This window comes from Neofelis nebulosa, chromosome 13 (genome assembly GCF_028018385.1).
Source record: "Neofelis nebulosa isolate mNeoNeb1 chromosome 13, mNeoNeb1.pri, whole genome shotgun sequence".
In the NCBI taxonomy this organism is placed as follows: Eukaryota; Metazoa; Chordata; class Mammalia; order Carnivora; family Felidae; genus Neofelis; species Neofelis nebulosa.
This window is the reverse complement of record NC_080794.1, coordinates 27,168,299-27,184,346: the sequence shown is the minus strand read 5'-3', so window position 1 is coordinate 27,184,346 and position 16,048 is coordinate 27,168,299. Positions and strand designations below refer to the sequence as shown.

At 41.3% G+C, this 16,048-nt stretch overlaps 1 protein-coding gene across 11 annotated transcripts in view; it reads left to right on the top strand.

The window, feature by feature from the left end:
• RHOBTB1 (Rho related BTB domain containing 1) overlaps positions 1–16,048 on the top strand; it is a 124,173-nt gene that overhangs the window by 97,798 nt on the left and 10,327 nt on the right. For 10 of the 11 annotated variants that reach the window (XM_058696428.1, XM_058696433.1, XM_058696426.1 and 7 more), the window contains 3 exons: positions 5,573–5,758; positions 8,975–9,954; positions 11,766–11,884. In XM_058696428.1, the coding sequence (XP_058552411.1) occupies positions 5,573–5,758; positions 8,975–9,954; positions 11,766–11,884 (1,285 nt within the window). Of the gene's footprint in view, positions 1–530; positions 589–5,572; positions 5,759–8,974; positions 9,955–11,765; positions 11,885–16,048 lie in introns of all 11 variants that reach the window. The other variant, XM_058696434.1, reaches the window with a different exon arrangement.

Below are 16,048 nucleotides of genomic sequence, written 5' to 3'. Positions count from 1 at the left end.
ACCACAATTTCACCTTCTCCTGTTAAACAAGCCTTCTTTATGTCAATGCTTTCTGTTCTCATTGACCAGGAGTTAAATAAGATTTCTTCTAATAAATTACTTGTGCTTCACTCAATTTCCCATGCATTCAACTTATTCTGATGATTGTATGAGATTTAAGAATATACTAAGGGGAGCTTAGATTGCTCAGTATGGAAAATGGTATATTGAGTGAAAAATAGCCAGTTTCTATTGGATGATAACCCACAACCTTCTGTGGTAGAGGCCAATGCCCCCTGTGATATTTGTATCGTGATAGAAGAAGCAACCGTTCTTAAGACTCAAGTTTTATCTATCTCAGGCTTTGGTGGCATTGGTGGGATGTTGATATGGCTTTCCTGCACTTAAGAGCGTGCATTGCTTTGGCTACTCAGTTTTGGAGGGTGGGGGAAAGACCGGTTTAAAGTATTGCTTCCTACTAAACGTGCAGTTATGGGCTTAGAAGAAATAGTTGCGCATGCTAATCACTCCCAAATCTGGATATATTGCAGGGTGTTTTGACAGTTTTCCCCACATAACATCTGTACTTAAGAAGCCTCACTGCTATTGGTAAAGTATTGACTTGATTTCTCTGCTCACATCCAGGGCACTGCATGGTCCTGCCCTGCTCTCCCCAGATCCCCTGCCAGGCGCTCCCCTACAGACCTCTCCATCTTCCATGAGTATGAGCTTACAGAGCCATTCATCTCCTGGTGGTTATGTTCACCGATCACTGACAACTCCCCCTGCATCTCATACACACCGGGCTGCTTCCCTACTAAAATTCTCCAAAGCCACGTGTTACACATTCCTTTTCTCTGCCATGCTCCCAGCTGTTCTGTGCTGTTTTGATCTGTTTGCATAGCGCTGTCAGACTACATGCATGAAAGGTGTGTTGTTGACTTGAATGGTTTCAAAAATGTTTCTGTAAAGAACCTACCTAAGTTGTAGGGGGAGAAGGAAGCTTGAAGCCCCAAAGGTGGAGGTCAGGGACTCCTGCGTGAACCTTTGCCAGAAGGAGACCTGTGCTCATTGGCAAAGGAAAGAAGGCCATTAAAATGTGATTGTGATCTCTACCAATATAAAGGATACAGGAGTTTCTACTCGAAAAGGAAATAATAAGCAGTACTGACATATAAAGAGGTGGGGTCCTACCACAGAATGAAAGACTTTAAGGGGCATATTAACAACGACATACTTATTGGTCACCAAGTGTTCGTCAGCAAGAGACTCAACCAGGAATTGGCCTTTTGGAGAAGGGCATTTGGCCATCCTGCTCACAGCTATGTGGAGGACCAGATGGAACCCACAAACGTTCACAATGGCCTGTCAGACTGACCTGATGTTGGGCTCTTAGATAAAGGATAATTTAGGTATTTTTCCTTCACTTAACCAAATAAGAAAATGCAAAGGCAGCCCCCTAGCCGACAGTGGTGGCGGACTGGATGGGACTAGGAGAGGAAAGATAAACCAAGGAGATAAGAGCATTTGTGTGATAGGAAAGAACTTGGAAAATCCATTCTTAACAACACATTTTTTTATAGTGACTATCTACCCTTTTTCAACCACTTCTTCAAAGGATGAATTTGGTATTTCAGATTGGAAAAGCAGCATTGCTTCTGGTTGCCTCTCTGACCTTTTCCCACTACGTTAGCTATATTTGACTATAGATATTACAAAGACAGGCCTGGGGAACTTGTACGGCCTTTGCTGTTTCAAGTCTAGCTTGGGCCAAGATATGTGGGCAAGATGCACTGTGTTCAGATTTTTTTTTCTTTCATCCTTCAATAAAGATTGGTCCCAACTTTGCACACACTTCTTATGTTATCCAAATACCTTTGCCAATTTTTAACACGCTATCTTTGGCCGGTGTTCTCCTTGAAAGATAACTGAAAAAAAATATGCTGTCTTGTTTGTTTAATATCTGAAGAAAAACTGGTACAACTCAGGTTGGCTTTATCAGCACAAGCATTTTTGGAGGACTTGGGCCTTCTGTGACCCACCCCCCACCCCCCCCCCCCCGCCCCGCTGCCCTCTACCCCTGTATGAAGCAAGATCCGCAATTATTTCCACACACAGATTTACTTTGGATTATTTTTTACTTAACTAATCAAAACATCATTGCATGGGCATTATTTGTTGTGTTAGTACCCTAGAGAAACTTTTACAGTAACATTTTCCCCTTAGGGAAAAGAAATTACATTTTTCTCCCCAAAATAAACATTCCGTAGGCAAGCAACTGAGACCCTGCACGCTTTAGTCCTTTGTAACCCTGGCTTTCTTTAATAAAGCCACTTAGCCGGGTCCACAACAACAACAAAAAATTCCAAACCTCTTCCTACCCCTTCTCAGTATTCAAGTTCTGGAGTTTAGAGTTTTGTCTACTCTGTGCTTTGCTTCTGCAAAGAATTCTCAAATTCTTGTGCTTTCTACTCCAAATAGCTGTAGGACGCCATTTAAATCCTATCAGATTCTTTTTACAGCTGAAATAGGAACCTGAGGTCATTTCTAGGCTAACCCTGCTGCATAATATGTGAGAATGCCCTCATCACACATTCCCCTCCCAATTATTTTTAAACTCAACTCTTCAAAGTAAAAAAATGTAACAGAGTCATGGAAGTGGAAATGCTAGAACCTGCCTTTTTCTTTTTATCTTTCACAGGAATGGCATTTTTAAACATGAGCTTGTGTCAGACACTGAACAGTCTCCACACAGGAATGAATGTTTTGATTAAAAGTTATTTAATAGCTCTAGTTCCTTGGAATTCTGCCTAAAGGGGGAGATATTCTTAGCTGCAGGTCCTGTGCCTTCCTTGACTAGATAGAAAAGAGGCTAAAAATCTAGAGGGAATATGCGGTGTTCTCAAAATAGTTATTTGATTGTATATGTGTTTATATCGCAGAGAATACTGCTATGTGAAGAATTAGGAATTAGAAGAGAATAAGGAGCAATGTGTCAAAACAGCATCTTTCTGTAGCTCTATCACTACATCTGCTGATTCCCCAGCCTTTTGGTTAAAATCAGGGTTAGGGTACTACGTTATTAGGGCAGGCCAGAAAAACTGGCCTCTATAATTTCTATAGAATGTTTTCTTAACTTGCATTCATATTTAGGTCAACAACAGTTAAACCAAAGACGTTGAAGCAAGTTGGTAGGTAAAATATGATCTTATTTCGTAAGTGCTTTGAGTGTAAAGTAATGGAGATATATTCTCATAGCCCCTAACTATGCATTAAAAAAAAAAAAGGAAAAAATTTTCTTTATTCCAAGGATACAAGTAGAATTTTGACTCAATAAGTTATTTTAGCTTCAAAGGTAGTGTTGCGCTCAATACAACCTCTTCTCTTTCTCATCCTTTTGAGACAAAATATTTACATAACATGGAATTATTTTTCTAGCCATCCAACAGCATTTCATGCATTGAGATATTGCTGCGACACAGTTAGAAGTCGGGCCCTCCGGACCTGTATTGGGTGACGGCATTATGCTATTATCATCAAGAGATTCCATTGTTTCCAACCCCCAAGGTCCTGTCTGTACTTGTTTACAGGTCAACCGAATAGTAACTCGTGTGTGCTCAGTGGCTTGAGTGTTATCACCGTAACCTTGGCAACCGAGCCAGCTCTGATTTCAAAACCTCACATGCTGTATCATAAAATTAGATAACAGAATTGACATTTAGCTTCATGTCTGTCATATAAATTAAGCTCTGAGAATATTTCTTTTATAGCCATGTGCTTCAATATGGAAATAGGCGCCAATTAGAACAATTTTATGCATATACATACTAGTCCACATTTAGGTGCTGGGTACATTCCTCAATTCTTCCTCTACAATATTGAACCTCACATATTGCCATGTTAATCTCACTGTGCCAAAATTCACGGTGGCTTTGTTTCATGATCAAGATGAAGCTTATAGCAGAGCTGTATCAGATATCCTATATAAATAGGATTATGAATAATAGAAAACTCAGCTCCTAAAAAATGTAAAATTCAAAGCATTGCTGGGTACTGTTATTTATGCTGATTAGAAGTAAGGCTGTGCACAGAATATTCCACTAACTAAATCAGAATCCCGACGACAAGACAGGCTTCCCTTTCATTTATATATTTATGCATATTTTTACACATATTATATTTTCCAGTGTCTATGAATCTCTGATAATATCTTTATTTCAAGGACATTCTAAACCTGCAGATTAATACATTCATCTACTTTGAGTCCCAGGTCCTCTTTTATAATTTGTAAATATTTTAATCTCAGGATTTTCCCCTCTACTTGCTATGGTCTGATGCAGTTTTTCTGGAGTATAAATTTAAAGACTCAACTTGTGAATTACATTTAATGTAAGCACCCTGCAGTTTTCTGCATTGCAAATGATTATTTTTAGAAATTTTATGGTTGCCTGGATATATTTGTTTGTCTTCATTGATATGTAGGGGGAAAAAGCTCATTAATGATTTAAAAAGAAGGTGTTTTGATTCATCAACTTGATTCTTCTCATTACATAAACAATAAAGGCAATAAATTAACATCTAATAAAATTGTAAGAGTTTATTTCTGAATTTAGCTGCAAGATAGTCTTGAATCCTTGGGCATAATTTTTCCTGTTCTTTATATTCTTTTGCCTCAATGTTTTCAAAGTCACCATTCAGCATATTTTAACCTAGATGATTGGTTTATAATTCTTATTAAAGATACCTTTTAGCAGCTGTCAAACACCATAATTGAACAACCGTTTTATGAAACGGTTCTTTGGCCTCTAAAATGGTAAGTTGTTATGTAAAAATAGAAGATCTTTATGTCAAAATTGACTGTAAAATACTTTTTCTTTTCCCCGTTTACCTGCTGTGTCATATATACCATTTGAGAAATCTGCTTCCAACATTCTCTTACTACCCATCCATCTAACTATTGCTAGTTTTCTGTTAAATACTACCTTCTTGCCATATATCTAGTAAAGAGTCAAAATTCCTGCAAAATCAAGACATTTTCTTTTCAGAAACAGATAAGTGGTTGTGCTCTCTACATGTGTGCTTAAGTGGGAAGAAGGGCAGAAATCCTTCTGTGTATTTGCTGACCCTGTACAGCAAATACCTGTTATGTTTTCAGTAATGTTTAAACTGTTTGCTTTATCTCATTGGGTTGAGTCATCATCACCTTTCTGTTTAAACTGGTAAAAGGTAGTTCTTATTATTTTATTTTATCTTGAAACTATTTCTTGTGATTAACAGAAATAGTTCAGCATGTTGTGGCTCCAGGACTGGATCAAGTTTGGGTAGTCATTTGTATTGTAAAAGAACATCTTTGGAAACTTTAATACATAGGCGTTCTGCAGTGCAATATGAAAATGAACTCGGGCTGTGTTTGGTGCTGGGATGTGGGGGCTTATCCGGCTGTTTGCATGACTCCGAGATGTATTATACTATCCTTTTTTTTTTTTAATTGTGACATGATATGGCATTAGATGGATGGGGGAGGGGAGGAGCTGTAATGATAAAAGAAAAAAAATTATATGGAAATACAGCTTCTTTTGTGATTTCCTTTTAGGTCTGATGTTGTGGTCCTCTGTTTTTCGATTGCTAATCCCAATTCCCTAAATCATGTGAAAACCATGTGGTATCAAGAAATCAAGCACTTTTGCCCTCGCACACCTGTTGTTCTAGTTGGCTGCCAGCTAGATCTCCGCTATGCTGATCTTGAAGCTGTTAATCGAGCCAGACGCCCTTTAGCAAGGTAAGCCAAGGGACTCAGTATTTTGCTGTGCTGGCCAAATTAAAGTTTAGAGGTAACAGATGTCCCTGTAGCCTAGGGTTATGCTCTTTGGTGGTTCTGGGGCCCCATCAATCAGCCATATGCTTTAAGTTAGTTTGTTAATACTGACCCTTCTCGTGCTCACTGTCCCCTCTTAGGTGAGGAACCCATTTTTGTAAACTGGTTGGCCAGTTCTGGAAATGAATTTTATAATTGCAACCTGGTGTGAATAAAAGTGTCTTGGGGGCACCTGGGTGTCTCAGTCAGTTAACCGACCTACTCTTGGTTTTGGCTAAGGTCATGATCTCATGGTTCATGAGTTCAAGCCCTGAGTTGCACTGTCCGTGCAGAGCCTGATTGGGATTCTCTCTTTCCCTCTCTGCCCCTCCCACGTGTGCTTTCTCAAAATAAATAAATAATGTTTTTTAAGTGCCTTGAGGCACCTGGGTGGTTCAGTCAGTTAAGCGTCTGACTTCGGCTACACAAGTTTGAGCCCCACGTTCCAGCCCTGCATTGGGCTCTGTGCTGACTGCTCAGAGCCTGGAGCCTAGTTCGGATTCTGTGTCTCCATGTGTCTCTGTCCCTCCCCCACTCACACTCTGTCTCTGTCTCTCTCTCTCAAAAATAAACATTTAAAAAAAAAAATTTTAAGTGCCTTGAAATTTGCAAAATACTAAACAAAATAGTAGCTACTCATAGTAATGTCATTCTTGAAACTATGATTAGTTTAATAAAGTTAATGAACATTCAGATTGACTAGTCCCAGTTCTTGGCCCCCCAGAACATCAGGTTCATGCAAATACACATATCCAAGTGTTTTTAACCTTCTCGTTTCCCCCAATCCAACCTCTGAGAATATTTCATTCCCAAAATGGTGGTGTCTAGTTTTAAAACATCATATGGACCTATAGTTGCAAAACAGGAACACTGGTATTTAAATGTTACTAGTAATTGTTTTTAATTTTTTTTTAATGTTTATTTATTTTTTGAGAGAGAGACAGAGACAGAGCATGAGTGAGGGAGGGGCAGAGAGAGAGGGAGACACAGAATCAGAAGCTCAGAGCTGTCAGCGCAGTGCCCAATGCGGGGCTCAAACCCAGGAACCGTGAGATCATGACCTGCACAGATGTTGGACACTTAACCGACTGAGCCACCCTAGTGGTGCTCCATCTAGTAGATGTCTTTTAAAATGTCACAACTTTAAAAATCAAACTGAGGGGGGATTTGTTTTACTTGTATAAAATGTGAATACCAATATTAGGGGGAAGTAAGAGTTTTTTAAAGCCCATGCCCCTTCCATATTCCTGTCATAAAAAAAATAACTTTATATATATTTTATGTTTAACTACATTTTTTGCCGGAGAGCATAACTTTCCCAAAAGTGTTGATATTAATACCTTCCTTCAATGTTTGCCTGATAGGCTTGTTGCAAAAATTTTGTACAGACACAGCTTTTTACACTCTCACAGCAAAAGCAAATAGTATTTTCTTTAGACAATTTCTGATGTTCTTGTTGCGTTTTGGATAAATTTTCTGAAAATGTTTCATGTTGTTTTCACAGTCCCTCTATTAAATGCATGGACTAGGAATTGAATGTTAGAAGCCACATAGAGGGAAAGGGGACTCACGGTGAAAGAGAGACTGCCCCTGGCATCCAGAACTTTCTGTGTAAAAGAATAGGCTGAGATAATCAGGCCTCACAACCATAGACGTGTGGAGGACAGGAGGAGAGTTACAGAGCACTAGAGGACAGCAGAGGGGACAGTCCCGATTCCATGAAGGAGCTGGTATTTGAGCGCAGCCTTGAAGAGTTTTGCCAGTTAGTGATTTCCAAGTCAGCCCCAGGAAGAAGGAGCACAAAAAGCCCAGAGAAGCAAACTCTGAAGTTAAGTCTTCTTCCCTGCACTTCCCTCTGCCTTTGCAACACCCTGCCTTTTTTCCTTGTGCTCTGTCCAGGGCTTCAGATCCAAACTGTAACCAGTATTACCGTATTTCTCCTAAGACCAGTGTGCCTTTCACACACATTACCTTCAATTTTGGAAGCCAAATATTTATTTAAGAAGATCAATTCCTAAGAGTATGTCTCAGCATCAAGTGTGTGTTTGTGAAGAATGGAACAACAAAGTTAATTATGTTCTGGAACCTGTCTTTTACTATGCTATGCCATAGTCACAGCACTATTCTGCCTGTACTGCTTCCAAAGGTTTGGCCTCCCTGGGTTTGATTAGAATGTAAAGGGGCCTTGTGTGCCAGCCTGAAGGGCTGTGTGGAACCAGAGGAAATTTTTAAAAAGAATTACAGCTGAAAGTCATGCTTGTGTGATGTAAGGATGTTTCGTGCAGCAGTGGAAACTGTGGGCTGAAATGTGGACAGTCTGAAGAAAGACAGTGCAGAGGCTAATGCCGTAGTCCAAGTGAAAGAGGCTGAGGGCGTGACTGCAGAGGCAGAAGAGAAAAGAAGCAGTTAGGCATGAAAGGAGAAGCACAGATCTGATGCAAGAGACTTAATTGGCTGTTGGATGGGGACCGTTTAGTCTAGGACTAGGGGCTTCTAGACTCTAACTGCTGGGCAGGGGTCTCTCTTCAACTTGCGAATGTGACCTGAAGCAAACCCTTTAGACTCTCTGCCTCGGTTTCTTCACTAGGTGGCATGCGAATAACACCCCTAGGGTTTTTGTGAGGCTCAAGTGAGAAAAGGTATATGGATTCACTGTAAAGTAATCAAGCAAAATGTAAGCATAACGTGGTGATGAAGATGCAGACGTCACAGTTGTGATCGTTGTGACAGCTAATATTTGTCAGGCACTCCCTGTGGACCAGGCACCGTGCTAAGCACATTATCTCATTTCAACTTCTCACTAGTCCTTTAAGATGTAGGTGTTTATTATTCTTATTCCTATTTTACAGTTGGGAGAACCAAGGCTTAAGAAGGTTAAGTAACTTGCCCAGGATCAAATAGCAAGCAAATGGCCGATACTTCAGTTATTATAGTTACTCCTGAAAGCATTTTTTCCCCTGCAGGCCTGAGTCCTTTATATTTGGAAAGCTTGAGGTAGATCGATTTTTCAAGAGCCTTATTAAAAGTCTGAATAAGGACTTTAAAGGCACAATTCTATTAGGTGCTTTCATAGGCCCTTGTTACCATTTTTTTTTCCCTAAAATAAGGCTGATTATAATTTTTTTAAATACTCCATTTTAGGCCCATAAAGAGAGGGGATATTCTGCCCCCAGAAAAAGGCCGAGAGGTTGCAAAGGAGCTGGGCATACCGTACTATGAGACAAGCGTGTTTGACCAGTTCGGAATCAAGGACGTGTTTGACAATGCGATCCGAGCAGCGCTGATTTCCCGCCGACACCTGCAGTTCTGGAAATCTCACCTAAAGAAAGTCCAGAAGCCTTTACTTCAGGCACCATTCCTACCTCCAAAAGCCCCTCCGCCGGTCATCAAGGTTCCAGAATGTCCCTCCATGGGGACAAGCGAAGCTGCCTGTTTACTGGACAATCCTCTGTGTGCCGACGTCCTGTTCATCCTTCAGGACCAAGAGCACATCTTTGCACATCGAATTTACCTCGCTACCTCCTCTTCCAAATTTTATGATCTTTTTTTAATGGAATGTGAAGAAACCCCAAATTGGAGCGAAGGAGCTGGTGAGAAAGAGAAGCAGAGCAGGGATTGCCAGGGGCGGGTATTGAGCCTTGACCCAGACGAGGAGCGGGAGGAAGGAACGCCAAGGACACCTCAGGCCAATCAGTGGAAGGCCTCGAGCCAGAACCTGTCCCAGCAGGAGAGTCTGGCTCTGGAAGGCGAGAGCTCGACTCCGGAGACACAGACCTTATCAGGCTGGAGCAAGGGGTTCCTTGGCATGCACAAGGAAATGCAAGCCAATCCCGTTTCAAAGCGCGTGGGCCCTGTCACTGTGGTCAGGATGGACTCCTCCGTCCAGCCAGGCCCTTTCCGGACCCTGCTCCAGTTTCTTTATACGGGACAACTGGATGAAAAGGAAAAGGACTTGGTGGGCCTGGCTCAGATCGCAGAGGTTCTGGAGATGTTTGATTTGAGGATGATGGTGGAAAACATCATGAACAAGGAAGCCTTCATGAACCAGGAGATTACAAAAGCATTTCATGTCAGGAAGGCCAATCGGATAAAAGAGTGCCTCAGCAAAGGGTCGTTCTCAGGTGAGGGGTCCAATGGTAAAGTCATCGATCCCTTTGGTTGTGATTTATCAAACATTAGCTGTTCCCAAATAGGCAAGAGAGTAACCAGCACTAACATGTGTCCATGCTTATTTTTTTATGTAACCTTCTAGTTTGCATGTATCCATCTATTTAATTCTTATCAGACTAATGGGCCAAATACTATTCCATTTTGAAGATGGGGAAATTGACAGGGAGGTTAGGCATGTTGCCTCCAGGTTGTACAGTAGTAAATGGTAGAGCCAGGATTTGCACACAAGCTGCCCTCTAAAGTACCCTCACGACGCTTCTCAGTTAGGTCACATTCCTCCTGAGCCTGCACCAGAGCCAGAGCAAGTCAGCTCGATGTTCAGCTCCTTCAGGCTCCCTTCCCTGACCACATCTGCTCTCCGCTGACCTTTTGGCCTTGAAATCCTTGAGGTGATTTTGGCAACCCCCTGCCTTCGTATCAAGGGTGCCTCATCTGTCCATTTCCCCCTCCCTATCCTTTCTCGCACTCTACCACCCTACACTTCTCTATTTCTCTTGCCTCTTCTTTATCCTTGATAACTATGCTGTTTGCTGACCACAGTGTCCTCACATAATTGCTTGTTTGTTTCTACTAAATTCTGAAATAGCCCTCTGTGTGTGAGTGTGTGTGTGTGTGTGTGTGTGTATTTCATTGTTAAAATTTGACTTCCTGACTTTTATTTACATGGATACTTCCATTTTGTCTTTATCTTTCATAATGCCTTGGTAGTACATATTTAGTACTATACATTCAGTAATTGATTACTGAGTCTGTTCATTAATTTTAAAACTTATGAATAATATTTACTTGAAACATTGACCATCATGAAATAGAAACAATCATGAAAAGAAATGTTACAAACCTGCAGTAAACAATGGACCTTAAGTGAAATGGATTCAATCGCCCTCCCCTTAATGCAAAGGCATAATGACCAAATACAACATGGAACTTCAACTGGATTGTCTTTAAAAAAAAAAAAAACTATAAATACAATTTAGAGATAATTGGAAAATTTTGAGTATGAACTAGACGATGATATTACTAATTTTCTTAGGAGTAATAATGATATGATTATCTAGAAGTATATTCTTATTTTTAGAAAACTCTTGATAAAGTAGTTAGAAGTGTCATGCTGTTAAAAATGTCTACACACATAGGGGCACCTGGGTGGCTCAGTTGGTTAAGTGTCCGACTTCCGCTCAGGTCATGATCTCACAGTTGATGAGTTCAAGTGCCGCATTGGGCTCTGTGCTGACAGCTCAGAGCCTGGAGCCTGCTTCAGATTCTGTGTCTCTCTCTCTCTTTGCCCCTCCCACACTCAGGCTCTGTCTCTGTCTCAAAAATAAATATAAACATTTAAAAAAATGTTTACACACGTATATATACACATACACACATATTCACTACGTATACACACACACATACTCATTCACCCATAGTTAAAGCAAACATGGCAAAATGTTAACAGTGTGATAAATGAGTTATCATTGTACTGTTTCTTCCACTGTTCCATATGTTTGAAATTTTTCATAGTAAGGAAGAAAAACTATTCCTCTCCTTTATGTTACCATGTGGTTCAGAGAATTTGTGTCGTGATCCCATGTGTAATCTTATATACTTACTCCTCAATCCTTGGATGACATAGGGGGATCTGGGTGTAGTGGTTGATACCAAATCACTAAGTAGAGACACGGAAAAGAGAGTAAGAGACGCAGGTTGGTGACTGTGGGTAGAACTCTCAGCAAAGCTGGCTCATGGTTATGTTTCCTCGATCTTTGGGCAGATGTGACGTTCAGGTTGGATGATGGAGCCATCAGTGCCCACAAACCATTGCTGATCTGTAGCTGCAAGTGGATGGCTGCCATGTTTGGGGGCTCATTTGTGGAAAGCACCAACAGTGAGGTATGTGCCTTCCGAGAAGCCTAAGTAGAATCTTTATGACTGTGTGTGTGTTTGGTTAACCAGACGACTTCAGCTCTTCAACTGCTTCCATGGAGGTCACCCTCTTCTTAATTTTGCTGTTATGGGGAGCCATGGTCCACTGTTCACTTGTGGTGTGTGAGCACCTGAGTGGTGCCTGTGCATCACCCTTTTATGGTCACTGCTGTCATTTGTAAAACATGATCAGCTATACTTTTTTCAAATGTCACCAAGCAAGACACTATCAAACTCACATGCAATTGGGGCAGTCTGTCTTCCAGAAGTTCGGGGTGGTGAAAAGTTTCTTCACTTACCCGCATCCTGGGCTCAGCTGAGCCCCCAACCAGACGACGGCCCTTGAGAAGCCACATCCTTGTGCCCCTGTCTTCTCATCTGCACCATGAGGGGTGCACTGGATGGCCCTCGACATTTCCTTGAGCTACAGCATCCCCCGAGGCACTGCCCCGACTCGTCTTCTCCAAGCCTTTGTTAACTGGAGGGAGACAGTAATGGAGCTAATGGTCATTCCTCTGAACACACCGCTGTCAATGCTTAGGTCTAGTGGAAGCCACTGAGTCACTTCTCAGACGCTGGCCCTATCTCCGAATAAAAGATATTCTTAGAGCAGAGTAAGCAGTATCTTGAAACCATTCTGTGTTCATCTTTTTACAAACCCTGTTGGAAAAGAAAGAAAAATTCCATTCAAGCACTTCTAACTTTAGTCTAGAAGAGCAAGCATTTTTGTTGAGTTCTGAAAGTATTTTTTAACCATCTTTTTTTTAAAGGGGGACACCCCATCAAGTTTATTGTCCTAAGAGGCTCGCTTTGCTGATCTCAGCATCTCTCCACACTTTTAAAAGAAATAGAGAAAACAAGAGCTAACTTCTCGAAAGGGGCACTCACACCAGAAATCTGAGCACTCCCACTGTGACCTGGGAGCCTGCATTTGCATCCCCAAGTAGGGAAGCAGAGTCACGGCCTCACAAGCAGGGATGGCTGGGGCAGAGGAGGTCACTAGGCCACCTCCCGCTTTCAGAACAAACTGCAGCTGCTCCTAAACCAACTCCCAGCAAAAGGCTGTCTGCTGTGGGGGGAGGAGAAATGTTAGGATTGTTCTAATGACCTCGCTAGCTGTCTGCCGGCCTTTATAAGCCCGGAGGTCTGCAGCTGTGAGTAGTGAAGTCTTTCCTGTGCCACCAAAGATGTTTCCGAGCCGTGTCACTGAAACTACGCCAGCGTGGTAGAGGCTGCCCAGTGAAGGGCGCAGGGCTTGAATCTCAGCTCCTCCACGTATAAGCTGTGTGGCCCTGGGCATCCTTCCTCTCTGGAAAGCAGGATAATAGCCACAGTGTGGTGGTGAAGTGCAAAAGTCAACACTCGCAGATCCTCATGAGCATTAAGTAAATGGTCGCTGCCATTAGTGTTATTTTGATGTCAGTCATGTTCATATTCTTTCACTCTCACTTCCACGAAAATTTGGGGAAGCCACCGATTAATAAGCCTTCATCCGAATGGCACTTCACCGGCTCCAGTAATCTCCAGAGATGAAGAGCCCGGAGGCTTGCTTCCCTTATGTGTCCAGCTCACTGAAATGTGTGCTGATTGTGCAGCAGAGCACCTGCTACTGACCCAGCAGAGAACTTGATCAAGGTCAGGAACCCAGGCACAAAGAGACACTGTCAGAGCTGACCTCACAAATGCTAATCCCCTTTATCCCTTCCCAGAATGGACTGTAATCGTCTCCAGATTAAAATGGGCAGGAGAGGTGACCAAAACAAAAACTTGGCAGTGAACATGAATGCACTCGTCTATGGTTAACAGCCTCTCTTGGAGGGGGCCACCTGTTTAGCACTACCTCTTAGAAAGACTAGGTCATTTGCCACTTAGAACGATAGCTGAGGCTAATAGGTATGGATGGCTTCTACCCAGCTTAGAAGACAGAGACCGTGGACCCAAGCAACAGGAGGTCTGTGCCAAATTCCTTTAGCCAGTGAATCAGGAATGCCATGAGCTGTTGACATGTGTGCCCTCATCTGCCCCTTCTCTTGATTTCCAGAGTAGACTATAATGGTTATATAGTTTGAACTCTAGTCTCAGTTTGACCTTGGGAAAGCGACCGGCCCTCTCCAAACCTGTGTCCTCATCTTTAATATGGGGATAACAAGAGAACCTTCTTCAGAGGGCAGGTAAGTCATGAGGGTACATGTGTAAAACATGGAATTTGGTGCTTGGAACATATGAAAGCTCAAGAAATGTCGGTGACCATTGTCCTGGAGGATCCTTGTTAAATTCTTTCCATGAGTAATTGAAAGTCTTTGTCCCCTGAAAGCCCTAAGTTAAAAAAAAACCCCAGTTCCACACTTCCTAAACCAGCCAAGTGGGGTCATGGGGTGGGAGGAACATCAGTTAAATGCTCAGTAAATATTCCATGACTTGGGATCTGTCCTTTGTAGGCCACCTTTTAACTCTTTATTGTCCTGTGAAAACCTGACTTCCCAAACCTCAAAATTCAGTCTTTCTTTCTTTTTGGCATTAACAGAATTCTCATACATATCCAGAAAGGGATAAAATATACCCGTTGACGTTACTTTAACATTTTTTGTCATTTAATATTTAAGAAGACATTGTATTTTACTTCTATTTTTCTCATTACTTTTAATGTAGCAGTAAGCATAATTCTCTCCCCAGAGGTGCTCAGCAAGTGGTTCATTAAAAATGCATGCCTGAATTGTAGTAAGCAATGCTCTGAATCTGGAAAACTTTCTCATCCTCTATGAGACTGTCTCTAATTATAAGCCTAATAGTCTGAGCTGATCTTTGCAATTAAAATTTTAAACCAACGAAACTGGAATAAGAGACGTAGTTTAGGATAGCATTATAGTCTCTTTGCTGACTCTTATTTCTTCTAAGCTACCTAAGCAGGTAGGATGCAAAATTCTTAATTCCATTTCTTATATAGCTTTATTTATATTGTTTTTAAAGTTCTATAAAGTAGTCTCTCCATTGTTATGCAGTTAAACATAAATGTTGAAATGACAGAAACGGGCTTTAAAAAAAAGAAACATGAGAACGGTGTGTGTTCTAAACGTGTTTTTAGTTTGTTTTCATTTGCTCTAACGGTCCTTAACATTATTTGCCCAAAAAAAGCCATCACTTCAAAAATTTGTTTGCCTTATGTTACACAAGAAGGAAAAAGCAAGCCACAGATGATTATAAATGTCAGAACACTCCAGGGGCAGCTGGGGGGCTCAGTTGGTTGAGCTTCCAACTTCGGCTCAGGTCATGATCTTGAGGCTTGTAAGTTCAAGCCCTGCATCGGGCTCTGTGCTGACAGCTTGGAGCCTGGAGCCTGCTGTGGATTCTTTGTGTCAGTCTCACTCTGCCCCTCCCCCACTTACAATCTGTCTCTCTCTCTCTCTCTCTCTCTCGGTCTCAAAAATAAATAAACGCTAAAAAAAACTTTTTTAATCAAATGTCAGAACATTCCAAAGACATTGAAAGTATTGGGGCAGGGCTGCTTACAGGAATCTGTCATCTCTTGTTGCTAGAAATAATTTTTCACTTAGGATGTTCATTTTGTCATGACTTAGAACACAGTCTTAACAAAAAATGCTAAGGTAATATGAATATCTTCCAAATCCAGAGTCTCCGTGAAGAAGAAAAAGCTGAAGGTTATTACCTCTTCCAAATCTCTCCCATGTAACAGATGAGGAAACCGAGGGTCAGAGAGGGAGAATGATTAGTCAAAGGTCACACTCATTTTAGTGACAAACCCCCAGGCCTTTCCCAGCCTCTTGCCCTGGCATCTAAGCCGTTGTTTTCAAAACAGCAGACCTCCCCGTAGCTGAGAGAGCAGGTTTTCACAGAAAGCTCTGTGACTTTTTATATTTATGATCACTAACACTTTATCACACTTAGGACTTTGTAAAATGTACATACCTTCACTACCAAAATGGTCCAAATTTTAAAGTTTCACAACTTAACCTTCAATTATAGTATATTTAATTAACTTTAAAGTTAATTTTAAAATTAAACTTTATAGTATATTTAATTAATTATTTAACTTTAATTATTAGTATAAAATTGTACTAATCCAAACACGACCTGCGTAAGATAAATGCATGTGTACATAAACGTATATGTATG